Here is a 20,411-nt window from a genome sequence, read left to right as displayed (position 1 = left end):
GTGATTGGCTGCGGGTTGGTTGACGTCAAGGGGCGGGCCGGGGCTGGGAATAGGAGTAGCATGTCGCGGTCTAGCGTTTTGCTCGCTGGGCTCTGGCTCAGTTGGGCCATGAGCCGGAGGGTTTTGGAATCTGGGTTCTCAGGGAAGCGGTGGCTGGTGAGTGGAGTATGGGTAGTGATATATGGGCCCGGGGTCCCTGGTTCGCGTTCTGCCACTATCCCCCCGAGTAAACCCTTCAAGTCGCTGTTTTCTTATCTAGAAAAGGAGCCCGTACACACAGGCTTCTTTTAGGGGCTTCTGGCTGGAGGTTTAGCTCAGCGATGTAAGCACCTTCTGGCAAGGGCAAGATCATGAGTTCGATCTCTGCTCCCCCAGCCCCCTGCCCCCCCCCCAAAAAAAAGAGTATCAATTCTTTTAGGCGCTTCGCTTCTGTAGTACGGCGTGCCACTCGCTCAGCTTTTTGAAATTTCTGGGAGTTCCCTTCGTCGCACCCCTATCCAACTCTGGCCCTTGCTCTGTTTCTCCTCTGCTTTGGGCCTCGGGGAATGCTGTGTGATCGGGAGTGGTGAGAGTTTTCTGGCCTCAGTCTTCCTGGTGCCGCCCGCAGGTGGCTGGCCTGGGGAACCCCGGACTCCCCAGCACGAGGCACAGCGTGGGTATGGCAGTGCTGGGGCATCTGGCGCAGCGTCTGGGAGTGGCGGAGAGCTGGGTACGCGACCCGCGCTGCGCCGCCGATCTAGCTCTGGCCCCGCTCGGTGATGCCCAGCTGGTCCTTCTTCGGCCGCGACGGTTCATGAACGCCAACGGGCGAAGCGTGGCCCGGGCCGGTGAGTTGAGGGCTCCATGGGTGAACTTTCCGGGTGGGCACAAAGTCCAGGGAGTGTGCACTGCTGCTCGCGGGTCTGTTGAGCTTCAGCTGCTGCGAGGTTGGGTACTTGGGGAGCCTCCGCTTCTTTATAAGTGAAGTGGGGTTCATTGTGTGAGCTGGGACGATGGCTGTCAGTGCAGATGGGCAGTAACCAGGGCCGCCCTTTCCTGTGCCTAGGGGAGCTGTTTGGGCTGACGGCGGAGGAGATCTACCTGGTGCATGATGAGCTGGACAAGCCCCTGGGGAAACTGGCTCTGAAGCTGGGGGGCAGTGCCAGGTGAGTGGGCAGTGCCCACTGCTAAGGGCTAGGATGGGGATGCTGGTCTCCAGTTGGGGTGGAGCAGGGCTTCTGACCCAGCTGCCCAGGAATGGGTCACTCTGAACCCAGTTGGGGACAAAAGGGACGGAAGATGCTGCCTCCGAATCCCAACACTAACTTCTCCCTTATCCCTTGAAGGGGCCACAATGGAGTCCGATCCTGCATTAGCTGTCTCAACTCCAGTGTGAGTCTGTCCTTCTGAGCTGCACTGGGTGGGGGTGGCCAGCATGGGATCCCAACATGCCTCACCAAAGCTCCCTGTGTCCCTCTGGCTCCTCCACAGGCAATGCCAAGACTGCTGGTGGGCATCGGGCGCCCTGCACACCGTAGCGCTGTGGAGGCCTATGTCCTTGGCTGCTTTTCCCCTGAGGAACAAGAACTGCTGCCCTCACTGCTGGATGGCGCTACTGACCTGCTCCTGGCCCACATCCGAGCACGAAGCCAGGAGCCCTCACCTGGCTCCTGACACCAGTAAACACAGTTGCCAGATCCCAGTGCCTGCACACTCGGTCATGGCTTCAAAGCCACCATACTCATTAAGGATTTTTATAGAACTCTTTGCCGGGCTGCCCAGGCCTCTTACAGATTCCAGGGGTGACCGTGGCCAGAACAGTCTATTTCTGGAGTAGGGTAGGGTTGGTCTCTCCAGGTGCTACTTGGGATGCAGGAAAACTTGAGGAAGACTGAACTTTTTGATACGTTTTACAGCACCGGAGGCATGGATCTGTAGGATTAAAGATGCCAGCTTGAAAACCAAACCATCCTGGGGTGAGGAATCTCACTTTTCTCTGGCCAGTGGGGTGGGGACAACAAGGTCCAGCAAGTCCCCTCCTCAGGGGATGTGTGGGCATGCCCAGCTCCACCTTTCTTTTTTTTTTTTTGGTCTTTTTCTTTTTTATTGGTACCGGGGATCAAACTCACGACTGCCTGCTTTCAAGGCAGGCGCTTATGCCGCTGAGCTAAATCCCCAGCCCCAAGCTCCACCTTTCTTCAGCATACTTTACAGATGAGAAGGCTCAGGGATGTCTAGTCCACTCTAAAGAGCCACAGTGTGCTGCCATCATGCTGTCTCTGGGGCCCCTGGCACCCTTACCTCAGGAGTGCTGTGTGCCCGGAGGCTCCCCATGCGGGTAACGAATGAGAGCAGCCTGAGGTCCTGGGGGTTGGGTGGGATGTGGCCTTGGCGAGGCACCAGGCCTGGATGCCTTGGCTGGGAGGTGGTGATGCCAGACAGCTGCTGCAGCAGAGATGCCACCTTGGGCAGCAGGACACGGGATCGACTGTGGGGAAGGCCCTGGGCTCAGAGGAGGCTGAGGTTCAGATCGACCACAGAGAGCCAGGCTTTGCTGCAGCATGGCCCCCCAAGTGATTTCCAGGCGGGTCCCTTCACTGCCTCTGAGGCTACCGACCTGGGGCTACCTGCTCACCTCTGCTTGGGTGGGCCACGGGCCTGCTTCTGGCTGCGGGGATGAGCAGCTGTCTGGGGTTTCAGGACCACAGCAGAGCTGAGCAGGGCCAGCAATTGGTGCAGCAGCTCCCTGCGCTGTAGCTCGAGTGCTACTTCAAAGTCACCATCCTCTTCCTCTGTGTGCCTCTACCAGTGAGGGTGGGGCTGGGATTAGGCCCACAGTGGCCCCAACACCCATGCACCTTGGGAATATTCTGACCCCACAGTCTTTTCTCAGTGTCCCCTGGCAGGGATCAGTACGCATTCTCTAAGTAGGGAGACTCAGGACTGAAGTCTTCCAGAGCTTGAGAGGAGGAATTCTGCTCTTTGGAGGGATCTTGAAGTCCAATCAAAAAAGGACAGACTGAACTGGGTATGATGGTGCGCACCTATGATCCCACCATTCAGAAAACTGAGGTAGGAGGATTGCCATGGGTTTGAGGACAGCCTGGGCTACATAATGAGTTCAAGGCCAGTTTGAATTATCAGATTGTCTCAAAAAAGTAAAAACATACTGGACAAGAGTCTCTCAGGGGACAGAGTGGCTTATGAACTCATGTTTTGCTTTGTTTTTTGAATTCATCTTCTTGCAGGTGGCCAAGTCTCCTGAGACCAGCTTCTGGTATCTCCTGCAATCCTCCACTTCCAGCTTACCTGCAGAATATCCTGTACACACAAAATGGCCTGGGCCAGGGTTGCCTCTAGACTGGCCTGGATCTTCTGCTCCTCAGTCAGCTCCTGCTGTAGTCTCTGTACCTCAGCCTGCTGCTGCTGCTGCTGTTGGTTCAGCTGGTCTATCTGGCTCCTGGTTTTGGGGCATGATGAGTCAACACCCAGCCTCTGTCTCCTGGCTATGGCTGGAGGCTGTGGCGCCTGGGCCATGCATTTTTTCTAGCCCATTCAAACCCAGGCCTCGGCCTGTCTGACAGGCCCAGGCCATAGGGCCCAAAAGGGATGTGGTGAGCCCACCCCTGGCACTGCGGGCTTGCGTACCGCAGAGCCTGGTTGTCCGTCTGCAGCTGCAGGATACTCTGCTCCAGCTGGCTGAGCAGGAGACGCAGTTGCTTGGCCTCAGCCACACCCTGCTGCTGCTCACGGCACTTCTCGGTCAGCATGAGGATGATCTGTAGGGTGGGCAGGTGACTGGACCCTGGGCCACTGGATGACCTCAGTCTGCCCTGTCCCCCAAACACCAGACAGCCAGGCTCACCCCCACATACAGAGAGGCCATCACAACCTCTGGACAACCTGGGGCACTAGCAGGCTCTGCTTCAATTATCCAGGCTTTGAAGTAAATAGGGTAATGCAGAGATGTGACTAACTCCACAGAGGTGCTACCTGACCCCACTGTGCTACCTGCTTCATTGCCTGAAGCCACCACTCTGTGCCTGAAGCCACTACTATGTGCAGGTAGCATCCTGAGGGCAGGGCCCCTGGACACCTCTGCTTCATGTGCCAAATGGGCTTTGGATATAGTGGTGCCTGCCTGTCACCCCAGCACTTGGGCTGACAGCAAGATTGTCGTGAGTATGGGCCTAGCCCGGGCTAAGTAGTGGCTGTAAGGCCACCCTGAACTGCATAGCAAGACCCCAACTCATCTCCTTCCCCCCACAAAAAAGTCATGGGGCAAAGTGCCCTGGGGGGAGGGTGTGGCAGACACACTTTTTGGTGGCCTCTACTGTTCCTGGCCATGACCTTCTGGGTGTTCTCCAGCACCCCCAGCTGCTTCTGTAGCTCCTCCTGGATGCCCTTGAGCTGCTCATTCTCCTGCAGCAGCTGCACACCGTGCTGGGACACCTTGGCCAGCTGTAGCGTCATGCTGTTGTTCTCTGTGATGGCTCGCTTTGTAGTTTCCCACGTCTGGTCCGAAGCCATCTTGTGGAACTCGGCAGCCACCAGGTTCACTCGCTGGATAATCTCTTTCCTCAGTCTGCTCAGGTGACAGAGGGAAAGGGACTGGGTAGGGGGCACACATCCTGGCCTGGGTGCACAGAGTGAAAAACTCTTGGGCCATATACAACTACATAATTAAGGTACATCAGTAAGCTTTGTCTTTTAATAGTTGTTCTTACAATATTTTTTTAAAAGGGCAAATGGCCTGTAGGCCACAGGTTGGACATATCTGTCAGAAGACATTTTGGGCCTTTGCAATTTGACCTACTGCAACCTATTTTTGTTTTGTTGTTGAGACAGGGTCTCACTATACATTCAGGCTTGCCTTAAATTCATTGTTGTTGGCTTCTGACTTGCAGCAATCCTCCTGCCTCAGCCTCCTGAGTATTGAGATTACAAGTGTGAACAATCACACCCGGCTCATTGCAACCTATTACGAACTATTACAGTTTTGTTTTGTTTTACTTTTTGGTGCCAGGGATCAAACTCATGACCTTGGATTTGCCAGTCAGACACTTATGCCACTGAACTAAATCCCTGAACCATAAATATAGTTTAAATCACAAGAAATGGCAAAAGAAACTCAAGAGATTCTCCATCACCATCCTAAGGAGTGGAGCACTCAGCTTCCTACTATCTCACTCCTGGCATATTCTGGCTAGTGCTCTGGAGAGTCCTGACCTCATCCTGTCCCCTCAGTTAGAAACTGAGGAAAGTGGAGGCCCCTAGTGGGGTGTATGTGGGCCCAGTGGGGTACCCAGCCTGCCCACCTGTCCTTGTCCAGCACCGACTTCTTCTCCAGGTTGTACACATAGTCCTTGTACTCGCTCTCCTGCCTTAGCAGCTGGTCCTCCAGGGACATGAACTTGTCCATGAGCTCCTCTTTCTGTAGCCGGAACTCCTCCAGGGCGGCCAGCTTTCCCGCTGCCCATGGAGGGGCACGAGCCCAGTGAGGGACTGCTTCAGAAAGCCTTGAGGGATGCCCTGGGGTGCCTCCCACTACCCCTCTGCCTCCTGCACCTGCCAGCCGGCCTTGCACATTCTGTGCCCCTAAATAAATGTGCTGCCCACCTGGGTAACTCTGATCTGAAATCCCCTACAGCTATCTGACATTGATTTTACAAAGCACCGTTTAGGTGCCATGGTTGCAGGAAGCTGCTCTTGACACTTCTCTGCTCCCCTCATGAGAGTAACTGACAGCAAGAGCTGAGAGCAAACACTTTTTCTGGCCCAGGCCCTCATTCTGCTTGCAGCCTCACAAGGGTCCCTGCCTTTTGGAAAAGTCTCCAGCCTCATAGATGGCATGGAAAATTAAGGAAGATGTGTGTGAAGCAGCCTATGTCTGCTGAGTCAGCCCCTTTTCCCAGAGGACAATACAGAGTCTCAGAGGTCATACTTTGAGCCACCCTGCAACAGTGGGCTGTGCCCGAGGCTCCTGGCCAGTCCCCGTTCACTGCTCACCAAGAACAATGTTCTCTGTGGTCAGCTGATCCTTGGTCTCCTGGAACTCATGGCGCACCTGGGCCAGCTGTGCTTCAAAGGCATCCTTCTCCATTTCCTTGGCCAGCTGCAGGCTCTGCAGCTGCTCCTTGAGGTCAGCGATCTCATCCACCTGCAGGTTGAGCGTGTGCTTGAGGAAGGCGATGATCTCCTTCTTGTTACTGGCCAGCTGCTCAAACTCCTGGCGGGACAGCCTCTCCTGTGAAGCCAGCTCGTCTGACTTCCGCTGGTACCTGGGGCCCGGGCAGGGCAGAGGGCCAGGGTTGGGGCCAAGCAAGGTAGATACACACACACACACACACACATACATTCACACACATCCCCAGCTATAAAGGGGCATTTGAATTTCTTCACCTCTCCCTGTACCCTTACTGCTCAGCACTATGTATTACATCACTAGAATATAAGGCCTGGGTGGGCCAAGCCTTCATAGGTGTGACCCCACCATCTGTGCCCAGTACAGAGCAAGTGCCCATTTGTTGAACTCTCACAACTTAGAAGAATGTAGGTGCTATGATGGTTGCACCCATTTTATAGATGAGGACATAGAGGCTCAGAAGGATGAATATACTCCTAGTCAATAAATGGTAAAGCCAGAACTTGAGCCTCAATCTGACCCAAAAGCTGAGGCTTTTAGACATAATGCCCACGCTGCAGTGGGCAAGCTCTGTGTCCCACCTTGACACTGTTCACAGTCCCAAGGCTTTGTGCCTTTGCTGTCTTCCTTATCTTTGTCCATCAAATGAACCCATAGCTATGTCCTCATTGGGCCCTTCCTGACCCTAGCCAGATTCCTGTCCCTCTCTCTGCTCTCCTGCAGGCTGAGTCTTGTCCCACTGCATGACTCTACCCTTCTCCTCCGCTTGGCAGACCCCTGACCACCTCCACCTCTGTATTCTCAGGGCCTGGCAGAGAGTTTGGCAAATGCCAAGCACCCAGTAACTGTCCAATAAATGCATTTTGCGTGACACATTCCATCTGGTGTCTCAGCTCAGGAAACTGGTGAATTTTCAGAACACAATATAACAGACGAGTTGCTGATAGAATGACTGAAACTATTTGCAAAGTTGTTCTGTTCCATAATTTACTGAACCAACACCTCTCAAAAGGCTTCTGTACACAGAGCGCTTCAGGACTGTGGAGCCAAAAGACTCCTGGGTGATGAGGAAGGAGCCCATTGCTGGGGAGTCAGGCTGGGCTGTCATCCCAGCACCTCTTCCTCCTGGGGGTGACTCTCTGAGCCTCCAGAGCCCCATCACTGCAGTGGGTGACTCGCTCGTGGCTCTGGTGAGAGGACACTGAGAGTGTGGTGTTATGCAGAAAGTTAGAAATTACCAGGGCTGGAGTCAGGTGGCTGCGGCTACTCAGAAAGCAGAGAAAACATGTTTGTCCCTTGCTTTAATCATTAGCTACAGGTAAATCCACACAAGCTTGTAGTTTCAAACTTTAGCTCAGAAGAAGTAACATCCTCTGAGTGTGCTGATAAACTCTGGGGCCTAAATGAGTCCAAGAGCTTAGAAAAACCTGAAGGTCTCAAAACAAACTAAACCCAAAATACCCACCTACGGAGTAAACAAGGACCTAGTAGCCTGTTTTCCTTGTGAAAGAGCACAACCTGAGAAAGGAAAGGAAATCCCTTGAGAGACACAGTGGGGTCAGGAGGGCTTGGTGGTGAATGCCTGTAATCTCAGCACTCAGAGGCTGAGGCAGGAGGATCACTGCAAGTTTAAGGCCAGCCTGAACTACACAGTCAATCAATCAATCAAAATGAATGCCCAGTTAATCATATACATTTAACCCAAGACCCTGGTTCAGTACAACTGCCATTTTGACACTCACCTTCCTTCATGCTTGAAGGTTTTCTCTATTTTGCAACAACAAACCCTACCTGTACTCTAAATGATGGTCTGCCTGTCTTGTATGTGATCTTGCATCAAAGAACTGAGGTATGCTGCCGGCTGTCCGCAGCATTAGGACCCAGCTTCCTGCAGAGACTCAGCACTGGCTGTGACCACCCTTCAGCCTCAGTGATGGTGAACAGTTGCTGCCCACTTGTCTGTTAGGAGTCCCCCCAAAGCTTGGGCCATTGCCTCAGAACTCTTCAAACATATCTCTACACGAAGGGGTAGTGGATCCCCATGCCAACAAACACATAATACAAAACCATCCCTAGGGCAGAATGTCATCATCATGGAGGGGAGAATCAACTGTCCTCATTGACATTTGGGGAAACTGAGGCTAATCGTGGCAAAATTATGGGAGTCAGTGGCTGGGTAGCCAGCAAGCCCCTGACCCACTGTTGGGAGAGAAATGAGGGACACATGGCTCACCCACCCTCAGGAGTGCAGCCTCCCATGTGTCCCAAAGAATACATCATCCCTCGGGCCCTGCCAGGGTTGGGGCTGCCCCGTATTTCGTAGTCCCCAGACTCCAGAAGCTGAGGACTAGGAAAACCCATTCGCCCTCAGAACCTTTTTTTTCTTTTTAAGGCAGGATCTCTTTATGCAGTTCAAACTGGCCTTGAGCTCACTTTGTAGCCTAAACTGGTCTCAAACTCAAACTCATAATGATCCTCCTGCCTCAGCCTCCCAAGTGCTAGGATTACAGGTGTGAGCCACCATGCCTGGCTTAAAATTATTTTTCCTTCTGTCTTTGAGATAGGGTTTTGCTATGTAGTTTAGGCTCGCTGTGAACTCATTTTATAGCCCAGGCTGGCCTTGAACTCTCAGCAGTCCTCCTGCCTCTGAATCCTGGGTGCTGGGATTACTGGTGTGCACCACCACACCTGGCTGATACTTCCTTATGTTATCTGTGAGGAGGCTGAGGGTGCAGTGGGGTCTGGACGTCCCACAGAGGCCAGGACATAGGTCTAGATTCTCCTGGCCAAGGCCTAGCAGCCTCCTGCCTCCCACTCACCGGGCCAGCCTGTCCTCTAGGTCTCGGATCTGGATGAGGTAGAACTCCCGCATGTCCTCCGATAGCGGCGCCTCCATGGGCTTGATGGCCACGCTGGGATCCTTCTTGCCTCCTTTTTTCTTCTTGTCAAGCTCCTTTTCCCCCTTGTTCGTCTTCTTTTTGGGAGCCATGGCTGCCACCACTGTTCCAAGGCCCCCATAAGAGGCTAAGTGGTTGCTAAGGAAGTTGGCGTGCTACATAGTAACAGCCTGGGGGAGCCGGGCTGGACTTAAAGGGTCCCTTCCCTTCCAAGGCAGATGGTGGCACTTAGGCCTAGGCCTGGGTGTCCTAGGCAGCGGTGTCTCAGACTAGGAGCCCAGGTTCTTGGGCATACATTCGGGTCCCCCAAGCGGAAATAAGTTACAGAAAATTAGAGTGGTCAGGGCCCTAGAAATCACCAGCCTGCCCCTAGGACCAGTAAGAAGATGGAAACCAGTGAAAGTTGGAAGCTCCCTACACTACTCCTCAGGACCAAAAGAAACCAGTTAGGTCCCTGGCCAGGGGGTGCTTTCCTGAGACCCCAGAGAGCATCTTGTGCATGCTTTGATGACAGCTACACAGCAAAGTTATTGTATTAGCTTTGCCCAAAGCAAGATGGGAGCAGTGGGCTGGAGATTTAGCTCAGTGGCTTAAGCACCTGTCTTGTAAGCATGTGGTTTTGAGTTTGATCCCCAGTACCAAAAAAAAAAAAAAAAAAAAAAAAGAGAGGAGCAGCATGGTAGAAAAGGACATTCTGCTAGGCATGGTGGCACATGAGCTTAATTTCAGCACCCTAAGAGGCTGAGGCAGGGGTTCCCAAGGTCAAGCCCAGTCTGGGCAATTGAGAAAGTCAACTCGAGTCAGGAAGACTGCTCACAGGCCAGGTCACATCCATTGAGGAAGATTCAGCGCAGGGCAAGGGGCCCCAGGAGGCGTCCCAAAGGCCACATACAGATCCATCACACTGGGACTGATACTTCACTGGGATAAGAGGTTTACACCCTGAGCAAATGGTGACGGTCTCTGATTCAGGAGTGGTTCTCGGGAACCCAGGCTTAATGACAGAGTCATCTCTAGAAGCCAGCAGACTGTGCGTGACCAACCTGAGACGGGATCCCCAAGCTTCTTCCCCTGGGCTGATCGTGGAACTGGATCAGCTGGCAGCCTCTGAGCCACACACTCATCTGTCACGAGAGGAAAACAACCAGCTGGCAGAAGGGGCTTCCCACAACCTCTGACCCTTCAGTGGTTTAGGACCACCCTGGAGTGACCCCCGGTAGCAGGGCTGAAGGAGATAGTCAAGGAGGAAAAATCTGGACAGGGACATCAGAAACAGCACACAAAGAGAAAAAGGCTTCACAGAATTACTCCAGCCAAACAATAATGTAAATAAATGATCAGTCGACCATCGCCTCCCAAGGAAAATCAGAAAAGACAGGAAAAGCAAAAAGGAAAAGGAAAAGCAAAAAAGACAGCTGGCGTGAGGGTGCACAGCTGTGATCCCAGCACTCAGGAGACTGAGGCAGGAGGATCACTGTGAATTTGAGACCAGCCTGAGTTATCAACCCCCATCTCAAAAACAAAACTGGGGTTGGGGATTTAGCTCAACAGCACAAGTGCCTGCCTGGCAAGCATGAGGTCATGAGTTCAACAAAAACATGAAACCATCTTAAATGTGTCCAAAGACCTGAAGAAAACCATTTCTAAAGAACAAAAGGAGCAGGCATGGTGACACACTCTCGTAACTCCAGACCTTGGGAGCCTGAGGCAGAAGGACTGTCACAAGTTCAAAGGTAGCCTGAACTGCATAGTGAGACTCTGTTTCAAAAACCCCAAATAAAACCAAACAAAAGAATAAAATGAAAATATAACATCACAGTAGATAAAAAATATGAGGAGAGAACGAGGTGGTAGTGATGCAGGCCTGTAAATCCAGCATTTGGGAGGCTGAGGATCCCTGAAAGTTTGAGGCCAGCCTATGCTACATAATGAGTTCAAGGCCAGCCTGAACTACATAGGAAGACCTTGAAAATGTTTCATTATTCTCTTGACCTCCCAAACATGACAAAATTACACAAATCAAGAGGTTCAAATCTTTGCAGTCACTTTGGGAATGCCCAGAAACTGCCAAGTCCATCAAGGGGATGCATATCTAAAAAGCCACCAAGTATTGGGAAGATGTTACCTAGAAGAAGCCATATGTGCCACTTGGGTGTTTCAATAGTGGGCTTGGGAGTGGCACCAGGCCAAAGAATGGGGCTGGGCTTGGCCCCCAAAGAGTAAATTTTTCGACAGTTCTTTTTTTTTTATACATTACTTTTTTTTTTTTTTTTTTTTTTTTGTACTGGAGATCAAACTCACAATGTAGTGCTTGCCAGGCATGTGCTTATGCCACTGAGTTAAATTCCCAGCCCTCAAAGAGTAAACTTTTGCTGAGTGTGCTGGTGTACAGCTGTAATCTCAGCACTTGGGCTGGGGGATCACTGCAGTTTGAGGCCAGCCTGGGCTACATAGTGAGTTCAAGGCCAACCTGAATTCCATAGTGAAACTGCTGCACCTGCTTGGAATCCACATGACAAATCACTCCAGCATTTATTGGCTTCAGATAACATCCACTGAATGAGGTCTGGATCACTGGGGATTCTTCTGGTGTGGTCCAGCCTGGTCTGATCTCAGCCTGTGTTCACCCACGTACCTGCACTTGGCTGCCGAGCCCACTTTGGGGCAGATGGTCCTCATATGTCTAAGGCAGGTCCCTGCCAGGTGGATCAATGGAGGGACTGCTTCTAGTTACCAAGCAGACAAGTGCAGCTTGCTTATTTTCAGTCTCAAAGTCACAAGAGCACAGGTCTGGCACAAATTCATTCTTGCCACCCAGCTCCAAGGAAGCCACCAGACAGCCCTGAGCAGCCACGTCTGCTAGCTGACAACTTAGGCCTCCTCTGAATGGATTTTAGCTCTGGAAAGTTTTTTTTTTTTTTTGTATTTTTTCCCCCAAGATACAGTGTTGGTAGGGTGGTGGTTTTAGAATATGGCTTCACTAAAAGCATACTCTTGTTCTGGAGTGATAGGGTCAAACCAGCTCAAATCCTAGGGATCAATCACTGGAGTGAGCCCCTGGAAGTCAGGGAGGGGTACACACAGTATACGGAGTCAACCTGTGTCCTGTGCACTTCTGTGAGCACACTGCAGCCACCTGCAGTCACGATGTGCCACCCTCCAGGTTAACTGGTGCCTGGGGACTTGTGGGTAGGTGCTCCTGCAGCCACTCTTTCCCCACTGCTCTTAAATCCAGGTGATCCCTCCTGAGTACAAAGGAGCATCGCCTCACTGGAAAACCACTTGTGAACATGAACTTTATCTTTTTAAATAGCACTCACCATTTTCATTGTGGGTGCGCCCAGTTTCCGCTGTTGTGCAACTACCACCAACAACCAGCTCTACACTTTTCCAGTCCTGCAAACGGAAAGCTCACTCCACAAAACCCCCAGTCTACTGTGTCTCTAGGAACCTGACTGCTCTAGGTCGCTCAGAGAAGGCAGTCGGGTTTTACGCACTTGTGACTGGCTCATTTATCAGCACGCTGTCTTCCAACTGCATCCTTGCTGTAACACGTATTAAGATTGCCTTTCTTCTTAAGGCTGAACAGCAGTCCTGTGTGTGTTTGCATATCACATTTTATTAATCCGTTCACCCATCAATGCATACTGTAGCCGTTTTGGCCTTTTGGTTACTATGAATAATGCTGCTTTGAGCACAGGTGTGCAAATCTCTCTCCAAGCCTCTTTTCCAACTCTTTTGGGTTTATCTAGAAGTGGAATTACTGGATCACACAGCAATTCTGCTTTTAATTTTTTAAAAATTGCCACAGCCTTCCATAGCAGTCACATAATTTTATATCCCAGCCTGTGGTGCATGGTATAAAAGGGTTTTACTTTCTCCACACTCCAACACTTCCATTTTCTCTCTCTGTGTGTTAATGTCAGCCATCTTAAAGGGTATGATAAATCTTTTTGGTTTTTTTTTTGACACAGTCTCCCAAGGTAGTCAGGTTGATCTTTAACTCATTATGTGGCCCAGCCTGGCCTCAAACTCACAGGACCCTCCCTCAGCCTCTTCACTGTGGTTTTTATTTCCCTTTCCCTAATATTTAGTAAAATTGCACATCTTTTTATGACTTGTCTGCCATTTGTGCATCTTTTTCAAGAAATGTCTATTCAAGTCCTCTGCTTACTTTCTTTTTTTGGTACCGGGAATCGAACTCACGGCCTTGTGTTTGTTAGGCAAGCACTTATGCCACTGAGCTAAATCCCTGGCCCATCTCTGCTTACTTTCTAATTACATCACTTTTTATTGTTATTGTTGAGTCATAAGAGTTCCATATTTTTTTCTTTCAAATAGATAATGGATGAGGGGACCACAGAAGTAGCTCACTGGTCCAGGAAAACTCGATTTTTATTCTTCCTCCTTGTCTTTTCTTCTTTGGTTTGCCTGAATAAAACCATCCTCCTCCATGAGCCCTTTGCTCCAATCACACAGATTTGCATTCTGTATTTACTCCAGAGTCCTGCCACCTGCTTGTCCTGAGAATGGTGAGCATGGGCTCCAGTCAGACTGCTGAGCACCAATGGGAGGCCACTTCTGCTTCCCTGTGTGCAAGGAGGGCTGATGACAGCAACTCCAGAAGTTGAGAAGACTTAGCAGGACATGTACTAAGTACACAGTACCTGGCACATAACAAGTGCTCAGTATATGTTAGCCAAAGGTCAGAGTGATTATCCTTACTTTTTGGCATTGTTCAAATCAGCACTTTTTTTTTGAGACAGGGTCTTATGCAGTCCAGGCTGGTCTTGAACCTGCAATGATTCTTTTGCCTCAGCCTTCTGAGTGCTGGGATTACAGGTGTGTGTCACCACACCCGGCCATGTTCTTGGCTTTTTTGAGACAGGGTCTTACTTTGTAGTTCAGGCTGACTCAAAATCATGGCAATGCTCTTGCCTCAGCCTCCTAAGTGCTAAAATTACACATGTGCACCACTGCACCTGGATAATGAAGCACTTTATGTGTGTATACATGTGTGTGTATTTTGAGACAGCATTTCACCATGCACTCCAGGCTGGCCTTGAACTCATGGCGATCTCCTGCCTCAGCTTCTAGAGTGCTGGGATTATAGGTGTGAGCTTCCAGGTCCAGCCAATGAAGCACTGTCAAGTCACAGATTCTTTTGGGATTGATAAGCTAAGGAACAGGATAATAATCATCCTTTCCCCATACATGACAATTAGCCTGACTCGTATTTATCATTCTCATGCATGTTTTTACACACCTGCAACCTATGCACCCATAGGTTGCCCTCTTTTGTGCTGGGAACTGAACCCAGGGTCCTGTGCATGCATGGTAAGCCCATGCTCTACCACTGAGCCACACCCCCAACCCTCTGGTGACTCTTATGAAGTTTTAAAACTTTCTGTAAGTGCATCATTCTGCATGCATTCTCCCATACTCTGCTCTTCACTCAACACTGAGCCCCTGAGATTTAGTCATGCTGCCCTATGCAACTGGAGGTGCTGAGTGACCCAAAGTGAACACACATTATGTTCCCTCTCTGGCGGATGAGCAAATGGACTTTTCAGCTTCTGGGCTTCTGGGCTCCTTCTCCCCAGGCTGCACTGGGAGCCATCATCCCCATCAATGACTCAATACTTTAAATGCTGACAGCAAGCCAGGGTCAGCTTTTCCACAGGAAGCACAGGAGAGTACAGAGCCCCTCATCAAGATCACGGGGAATGAGCCCCGAGTAGGTCCCAGTCACAGTGCTATTCTGCTTTCCCGGGAATAGGTGCATAGTGTCATAATGACGGTGGTTTCTGGCCCAGCAGCAGACTCTGCTAAATGCCCCAGTGCAGACTAGGGCCTCCGGAAAGGCCAAAAGACCAGCAGCAGCTCATGGTTTTAGGGTTGCTTTTCAGAGGTGCAATGTTTTTAACAGGCTCTGGTTTGCTCCAGAACCCTTGCCTGTGTAGTGTTTCATACCACTGCAGACTTGGAGTGATGGGCCCCATCTCTGCTGAATGACACAGTGAACCTGGACTCTGCCCAGGAGTATAAAGCGTCATGCTTACTTGCTCAAGTGGCAGTTGGGAGAAAGGTGACAGAAAGCCTTGGCCAAAGGCTGTCAAAAATAACTAGAGATCCCTTTCCATGGACCCAGTGTGAAGAATGAACTTGGAAGAAACCATCAGTCTTACTTTACTGTCATGTGAACTCAGCCTAGAATAACTTTTAGAACTGTAAACTTTCAATCTCAGATCTCTTTCCAAAGCAATCTGGTTAATGGTGAAATAAACACTGATGTATGACTATAGGAGTCTGACGCTTTTCAAGCGTGAGCCTCAGTTTCATCTGCAGACTTGGAGAAGACCCACTCAGCAGACAGGGCATGAGAGGCCTGGCTGGCATGGTCAGTAAAGGGTCACTATCAGCATCACCTCCTTACAAGGCCAGTCTCACCAACGTTGCAGTAGTAGAGATTCCAACATTTGGCCTTGATTGTCTCAGTGCTCCAAAGAAACCTTAGTCCATTCTCTGTTACTATAACAAAATTCTTGAGGCTGCATAACATACAAAGAAAAGAGGTTTATTTAGCTCATCAGGTTGGAGGTTCAAGAGAATGGCCCAGGCATCAAGTTGACTCTGGCAAGGATCTTATGGCTAATGGCATCATGGTAGAACAGGAACCACATGGTAAGACAGGAAGCCAAGGATGGGGAGAGGCCAGGCTTGCTCTTTTCTAAGGGCAGCATCCTCAGCAATCTGATTATTTTCCACTAAACCCCAACTCCTAAAGTTTCTATCACCTCCCAGCCCCCTCTCTCTAAAGACCAAGCCTCCAAAGCCTGAACCCTTGGGAACATAGTCAAACCATTTCCAAACCCTAACTGGAGAACAGATTTAATAAGTGAAACAAGTTTGTCCAAAGAGCTAGGCCTTGAGCCTAGTATTCTAGTAGGTGCCCTGTGTGACTTTCATGGTTGCTTCAGGGTCTATTCCCTAGGTCCTGGACAGGTATCAAGATAAGGACATACACTGGATCCCAGTCTGCAAAGTCTGTTACATAAATGGATAGGAAGACATGAAGGGGGCAATGCTGATCCAGCTCACTGGAGGCCTTAAATACGCCAGCACCATGCACTCAAACGGGGGCATCTGCAGAGGCAGACAGGACCTCAGAGAGGGAGACAAACAGAACCAGAAGGCCAACATCATCTCCAGGCAAAGCCCCATTGCTACATAGAGTTCAAGCCTAGATTCACTATCATCCTTGAATGTGAGACAGTTGCAGATCTAATGCAAGGAACGGACAGTTGGTGAAGATGGAGCCAGCACCAGGGGCGGCTGGCCTCCTCTACAGGGGACTGTAGCAAAGGGCTTTTCCTTATACTCCCCGAAGTAAAACCAGCCTGGAAGTTGCCCTGGGTGTGAGTGGGCACTGATTTATTTATTTATTAGACTCGAATGCTTTAGTACAGAACGGTACAGAGATGATACATGTTTGTGCTTCAATACTTTCAAACACTGAGATTCTGATAATTTAAAGATAAACAAGTTTCAAGACAGACTAGCGGTTTTTAAAATATCCTTTTGATAAATTATTTTTATATAAATAACAGAAAGGAAAACTGACATGTTTGACAAACAAAGTCCTGAAGCATGAGCATTGCTTGGTCAGAGAGAGGGGACAAAACAAGTAGCAACGATAAGAAACAAACCAATGCAAGGCCCTATAGTTCTGTCCTAAGGAAATAAGATCTCTTAAGGGGAGAAGGCTAACCAGAGGAGACCTGAATACTAATCTGAGTGCACAGGGAGGTTTGAAAGCCTGGAGAAGAGAACGGCACAATGCATCTAAACAGGACGGGCAAGGAACATATCGAAGGAAGGCGGAGGCTGCGCTGAGCTGAATTAGCATATATCACATTTGCAATGACATCACAAGACACAGTAAGATACACACAGTCTGCGGGAGGGAGAGGGAGTGGGGGCTAGGCAGGGACGTTTTTGTGACTTCCACTGTCATATTTTGCAACAACAGCAGCAGGATAAGCGGTGTGCTTATTCCCAGTGACTGGGAAACTGCTGAGTCCTGAGGATGAGGAGACATCCTTCCAGCATCTGTTTCTTTAATTTCTGCATTATAGCTATATTTTTATACAGAGAGCAAAATGATCATTTCCTCTTACGACCACGATGACATGACTGCACAATACACAAAATAAAGAACCATGGGTATCTTAAACTGAGGATAATCTTAACAAATGTTGCTTGCAAGGTGGGGACAGATTCAGCCTCAATCCAATGAATAAGGACAGCAGGGCACTGTTCTTCAGGTCCCCTGCCCAAGCTGACGCTGCTCATGAAAAGCAGCTGTTAGGGATGGTAAGAGAGGAAAGGGTCTGACGGTCAAGTGGGCAGGCCTAACTATTCACTAGAGGAGATGGAGGTCCCAACAAGTGACTGCTTTTCACACACTGTGGTGACTCAGGCGGCAGGATTTCCCTCAGGGTCACAACCCGGGAGGGCAGTGGCAGCTGCAGAGAAGCTGCTAGCCAATATCCAGCCTGGCTATGTGTGAACATCCCGTCTCTACCCACAGCTGTGCTGCCAGGGGCAGGGAGTACTAGGGGGAGAATCTCCAACCTCACAATGTGTCTGACCCTGATTGTCACTTCTCAGCTGATCTGCATGAAAACAGACACCAAGGGGAGGGACTGGAATGAAGAGAACAGATTCATCCTCAGTGTGAAATACTTTGAGAACACAGACACTTCTATGAATCCCAACAAGAACAGGGACAACCCAAAACAAGATCATAATTACACCCAATCTTCTGCCTTTCCATACACAAGCAATTTGCTGGGACTATGTACAAGGTCACAGAATCATAAATAACGGGGAGTCGTTCATTCATTCTAGAGTTCACAGACTTCCGCGGCACAGCGCTTGCACGTGAACTACTCTTTTAAAAAACACAATGCATTATTCTCTTTTGTTCCAAGGAAAAGAGGGCATCATGAAACACAAGAATGCAGCGCGACAGGGCTGGCCAGAGCGTGCAGGGCTGGGAGGCAGCAAAGCAACCAAGGCGTCGCGCTAGGGAACTGCGGAGCACTGTGGGAAGGGGGCGTGGCCTGGGGGGCAGCTTATTTTTTTTAACTGCTTGTTTCTTCATCTGTTTTGTTCAGTTTCTTCAGCGTGTCCAGCAGTTTCTGTGGGGTGAGAATGTGCGTGGATCCTGAGGGAGGCAGAGAAGACAGTGAGCGTGCCCGTTCTGGCTTCGCATGCTTCCTTTCCTGCACTTCTCCACTCCCCACTCTGTGCCCATTCTCCTCCCCCACCCTGGTACGGGTCCAGGGAAAGCAGGGAGGCCTTGGGGATGGGGTCTGGGCCCTGCCACAGCAGGCCTGGGAGATGTTTGGGAACTGTGGTTGAAGAAAATACATCATCTAGCTCAGACACGGTTCCCAGCTATATTGAGGAACAAACCGCAGGAAACTCCCATTGGAGCCCAGCGTTGTCTGCATCTCTCTGAACTCAAGGTGAATGAAGCCAGGGAGAGAAATTTTTAAGTGTGGCCAGGGGAGAAGGGTGACAGCATGGCAGGGGACAGGCAGACAACAAGGCTGTTAGGGAACCATGTGTGGAAAGGATGGTATCTGACAGGGAGGTCATGAGTGGGCAAAGCCCCTGGGGAAGTAACTGACCTTGGGGAGCCAGCAGACTGGCTCTGCAGTGATGAGGGACCTCAGGTGTGAGAGGGGAAGGGCAGGGACCTGAGGCCTTACCTTGCAGAGACCGCGCATTGTAAGATTAGAAATGCTTGCCAAAGTTTAAGCTAATGGAATCAGATAATCTTCTAGTGCAAAAGTAAAAATAAATAAATAAATAAATTAAAAATGAAGGCTTCTTTCATAAGGAGAGATCTAGTAAGTGCAGTAAAAAATGAGGCATGGACCGTGTGATCTGGACATGGATTCAACCAAACAGAAAGGAAGTGACTGGTGGCTTGTGAGCATGAGGCCTGCACGCATGCAGCTGTGGAATTCAAAGAAAGATCCTGGTGGGAAGGAAGAACTAAACAAAAGAGCTCCTGCTTGAAAATGTGCCTCCCTGGAGACCTGGTGAGGGATGGGCCTTTGTGGGAGCAGGGAGTGGAAACCCCAAATGCCAATTTCCCTCCAAGGCAGGCAAAAGAAAGCTCTGGCTGGCATATTGGGCATGATTCTGACACCAGGGCCCCTGTGCCTCTGACCAGTTGCTTGCTTGGCTGACCAGGACTGCTGGCACAGGACACTTTCCTGGTCAGTCTGGATTGGCAAACAATGGGCAATATCCTGTTCCTTGTGAGAGGCATCTGCCAACATCCCATCCTCTGCAACTCCATCCCAGGCACTCACTGCTCTGAGACAGAAGCCAGCTCTTAGTTACTTCTCAGGGCCACTGACTGGATGTCCCCAAAACCCAGCCCATCTGTGCCCCTGCTCTCTCAAACTGCCTCACTATTCTGCAGACCTGAGGCTCCTAAAGCAGAGGGGAAACAGGTTTCAGGAATGTGTTCCTGGGTGTTTTTAGAGTGCTCTTTTTACCCTGAAGCAATCCCCTTGTGAACTTATCAATCTTCTCCCTAGTCCTAGAGGAAGTCAAAGGCTGTTGGACAAACAAGGTCAAAAGTCATAAACATGAGTGCAGCTCTGAAGTGCAAACTGCTGCTAGAGTGAGGCCTTCGAACCTCAACTCAATGCAGCCAGTGCGTCTAGACTTGGGAAGAGTCTCTGCAGCACCTCGAGGCAACAGGCAGCACACCTTCGAGAGAAACCTAGCTCACTGTTCCCCAGCTCCCAGCTGCACTCCAGGAAACAAGACTGCAGACTCAGTTCTAAGGATAACTCCAACTCTCAAGAGGCTTCTCTGGTCAAAATCCTGTCTCTAAAGGTGCCCCCCACCTGTATGTTGGTATCCTGCCAACATACAAATCCAGCAGTTGGGGAGACCAAAGAGAGGTAAATGAATCCATGTGCTAGAATTTTCTGCTATTATCTGATCACAGACCTTCTGAAATTCTGTCCTGACTGAGAATTTTAGGACAGAGGCTTGGTGACAACCAGGTATATTCCTGGGCCTTCTCTCACCTGGTCTCTCTCTTTTTTTTCTTCTTTTTCATTTTTATCGGTACCGGGGATCAAACTCATGGCCGCCTGCTTGCAAGGCAGGTGCTTATGCCGCTGAGCTAAATCCCCAGCCCCTCACCTGGTCTCTTAAGGAATCAGATCAGTTAGTATTAAATCAAATGACCTCAAAATAAATTTCTTTCTTTCTTTTTTTGGTACCAGGGATCGAACTCACAACCTCACACTTGTCCAGCAGGCGCTTATACCACTGAGCCAAATCCCCGG

At 50.2% G+C, this 20,411-nt stretch overlaps 3 protein-coding genes across 4 annotated transcripts in view; 1 reads left to right on the top strand and 2 right to left on the bottom strand.

Annotated features, from left to right (window-relative positions):
• Ptrh1 (peptidyl-tRNA hydrolase 1 homolog) lies at positions 1 to 1,945 on the top strand. Its single transcript, XM_003470626.5, has 5 exons — positions 1 to 156; positions 608 to 827; positions 1,046 to 1,145; positions 1,326 to 1,371; positions 1,471 to 1,945. Exons 1-5 carry the CDS (start codon positions 61 to 63, stop codon positions 1,651 to 1,653), a joined length of 645 nt encoding a protein of 214 aa, XP_003470674.2. The 5' UTR covers positions 1 to 60; the 3' UTR covers positions 1,654 to 1,945.
• Positions 1,840 to 16,250, bottom strand: Cfap157 (cilia and flagella associated protein 157). The gene is made up of 9 exons (XM_003470756.5): positions 8,944 to 16,250; positions 5,989 to 6,260; positions 5,298 to 5,451; positions 4,297 to 4,564; positions 3,628 to 3,758; positions 3,289 to 3,439; positions 2,615 to 2,781; positions 2,281 to 2,467; positions 1,840 to 1,911 (listed from the first exon to the last, which is right to left on the bottom strand). Exons 1-9 carry the CDS (start codon positions 9,111 to 9,113, stop codon positions 1,840 to 1,842), a joined length of 1,572 nt encoding a protein of 523 aa, XP_003470804.1. The 5' UTR covers positions 9,114 to 16,250.
• Positions 16,251 to 16,438: 188 nt separating this feature from the next.
• Positions 16,439 to 20,411, bottom strand: part of Stxbp1 (syntaxin binding protein 1) — a 69,304-nt gene continuing 65,331 nt past the window's right edge. For both annotated transcript variants that reach the window (XM_005004019.4, XM_003470627.5), the window contains one exon: positions 16,439 to 18,253. Coding sequence is in view for 1 of the 2 variants with exons in the window: in XM_003470627.5 (XP_003470675.2) it covers positions 18,171 to 18,253 (83 nt within the window). In the remaining variant the exon portion in view is untranslated. The remainder of the gene's footprint in view (positions 18,254 to 20,411) is intronic.

The sequence above is a fragment of the Cavia porcellus genome, unplaced genomic scaffold, assembly GCF_034190915.1.
Source record: "Cavia porcellus strain 051 isolate PalLab524CR breed Dunkin Hartley unplaced genomic scaffold, mCavPor4.1 scaffold_1, whole genome shotgun sequence".
NCBI classification, from domain to species: domain Eukaryota; kingdom Metazoa; phylum Chordata; class Mammalia; order Rodentia; family Caviidae; genus Cavia; species Cavia porcellus.
This window is presented reverse-complemented; position numbering and strand designations above follow the sequence as displayed.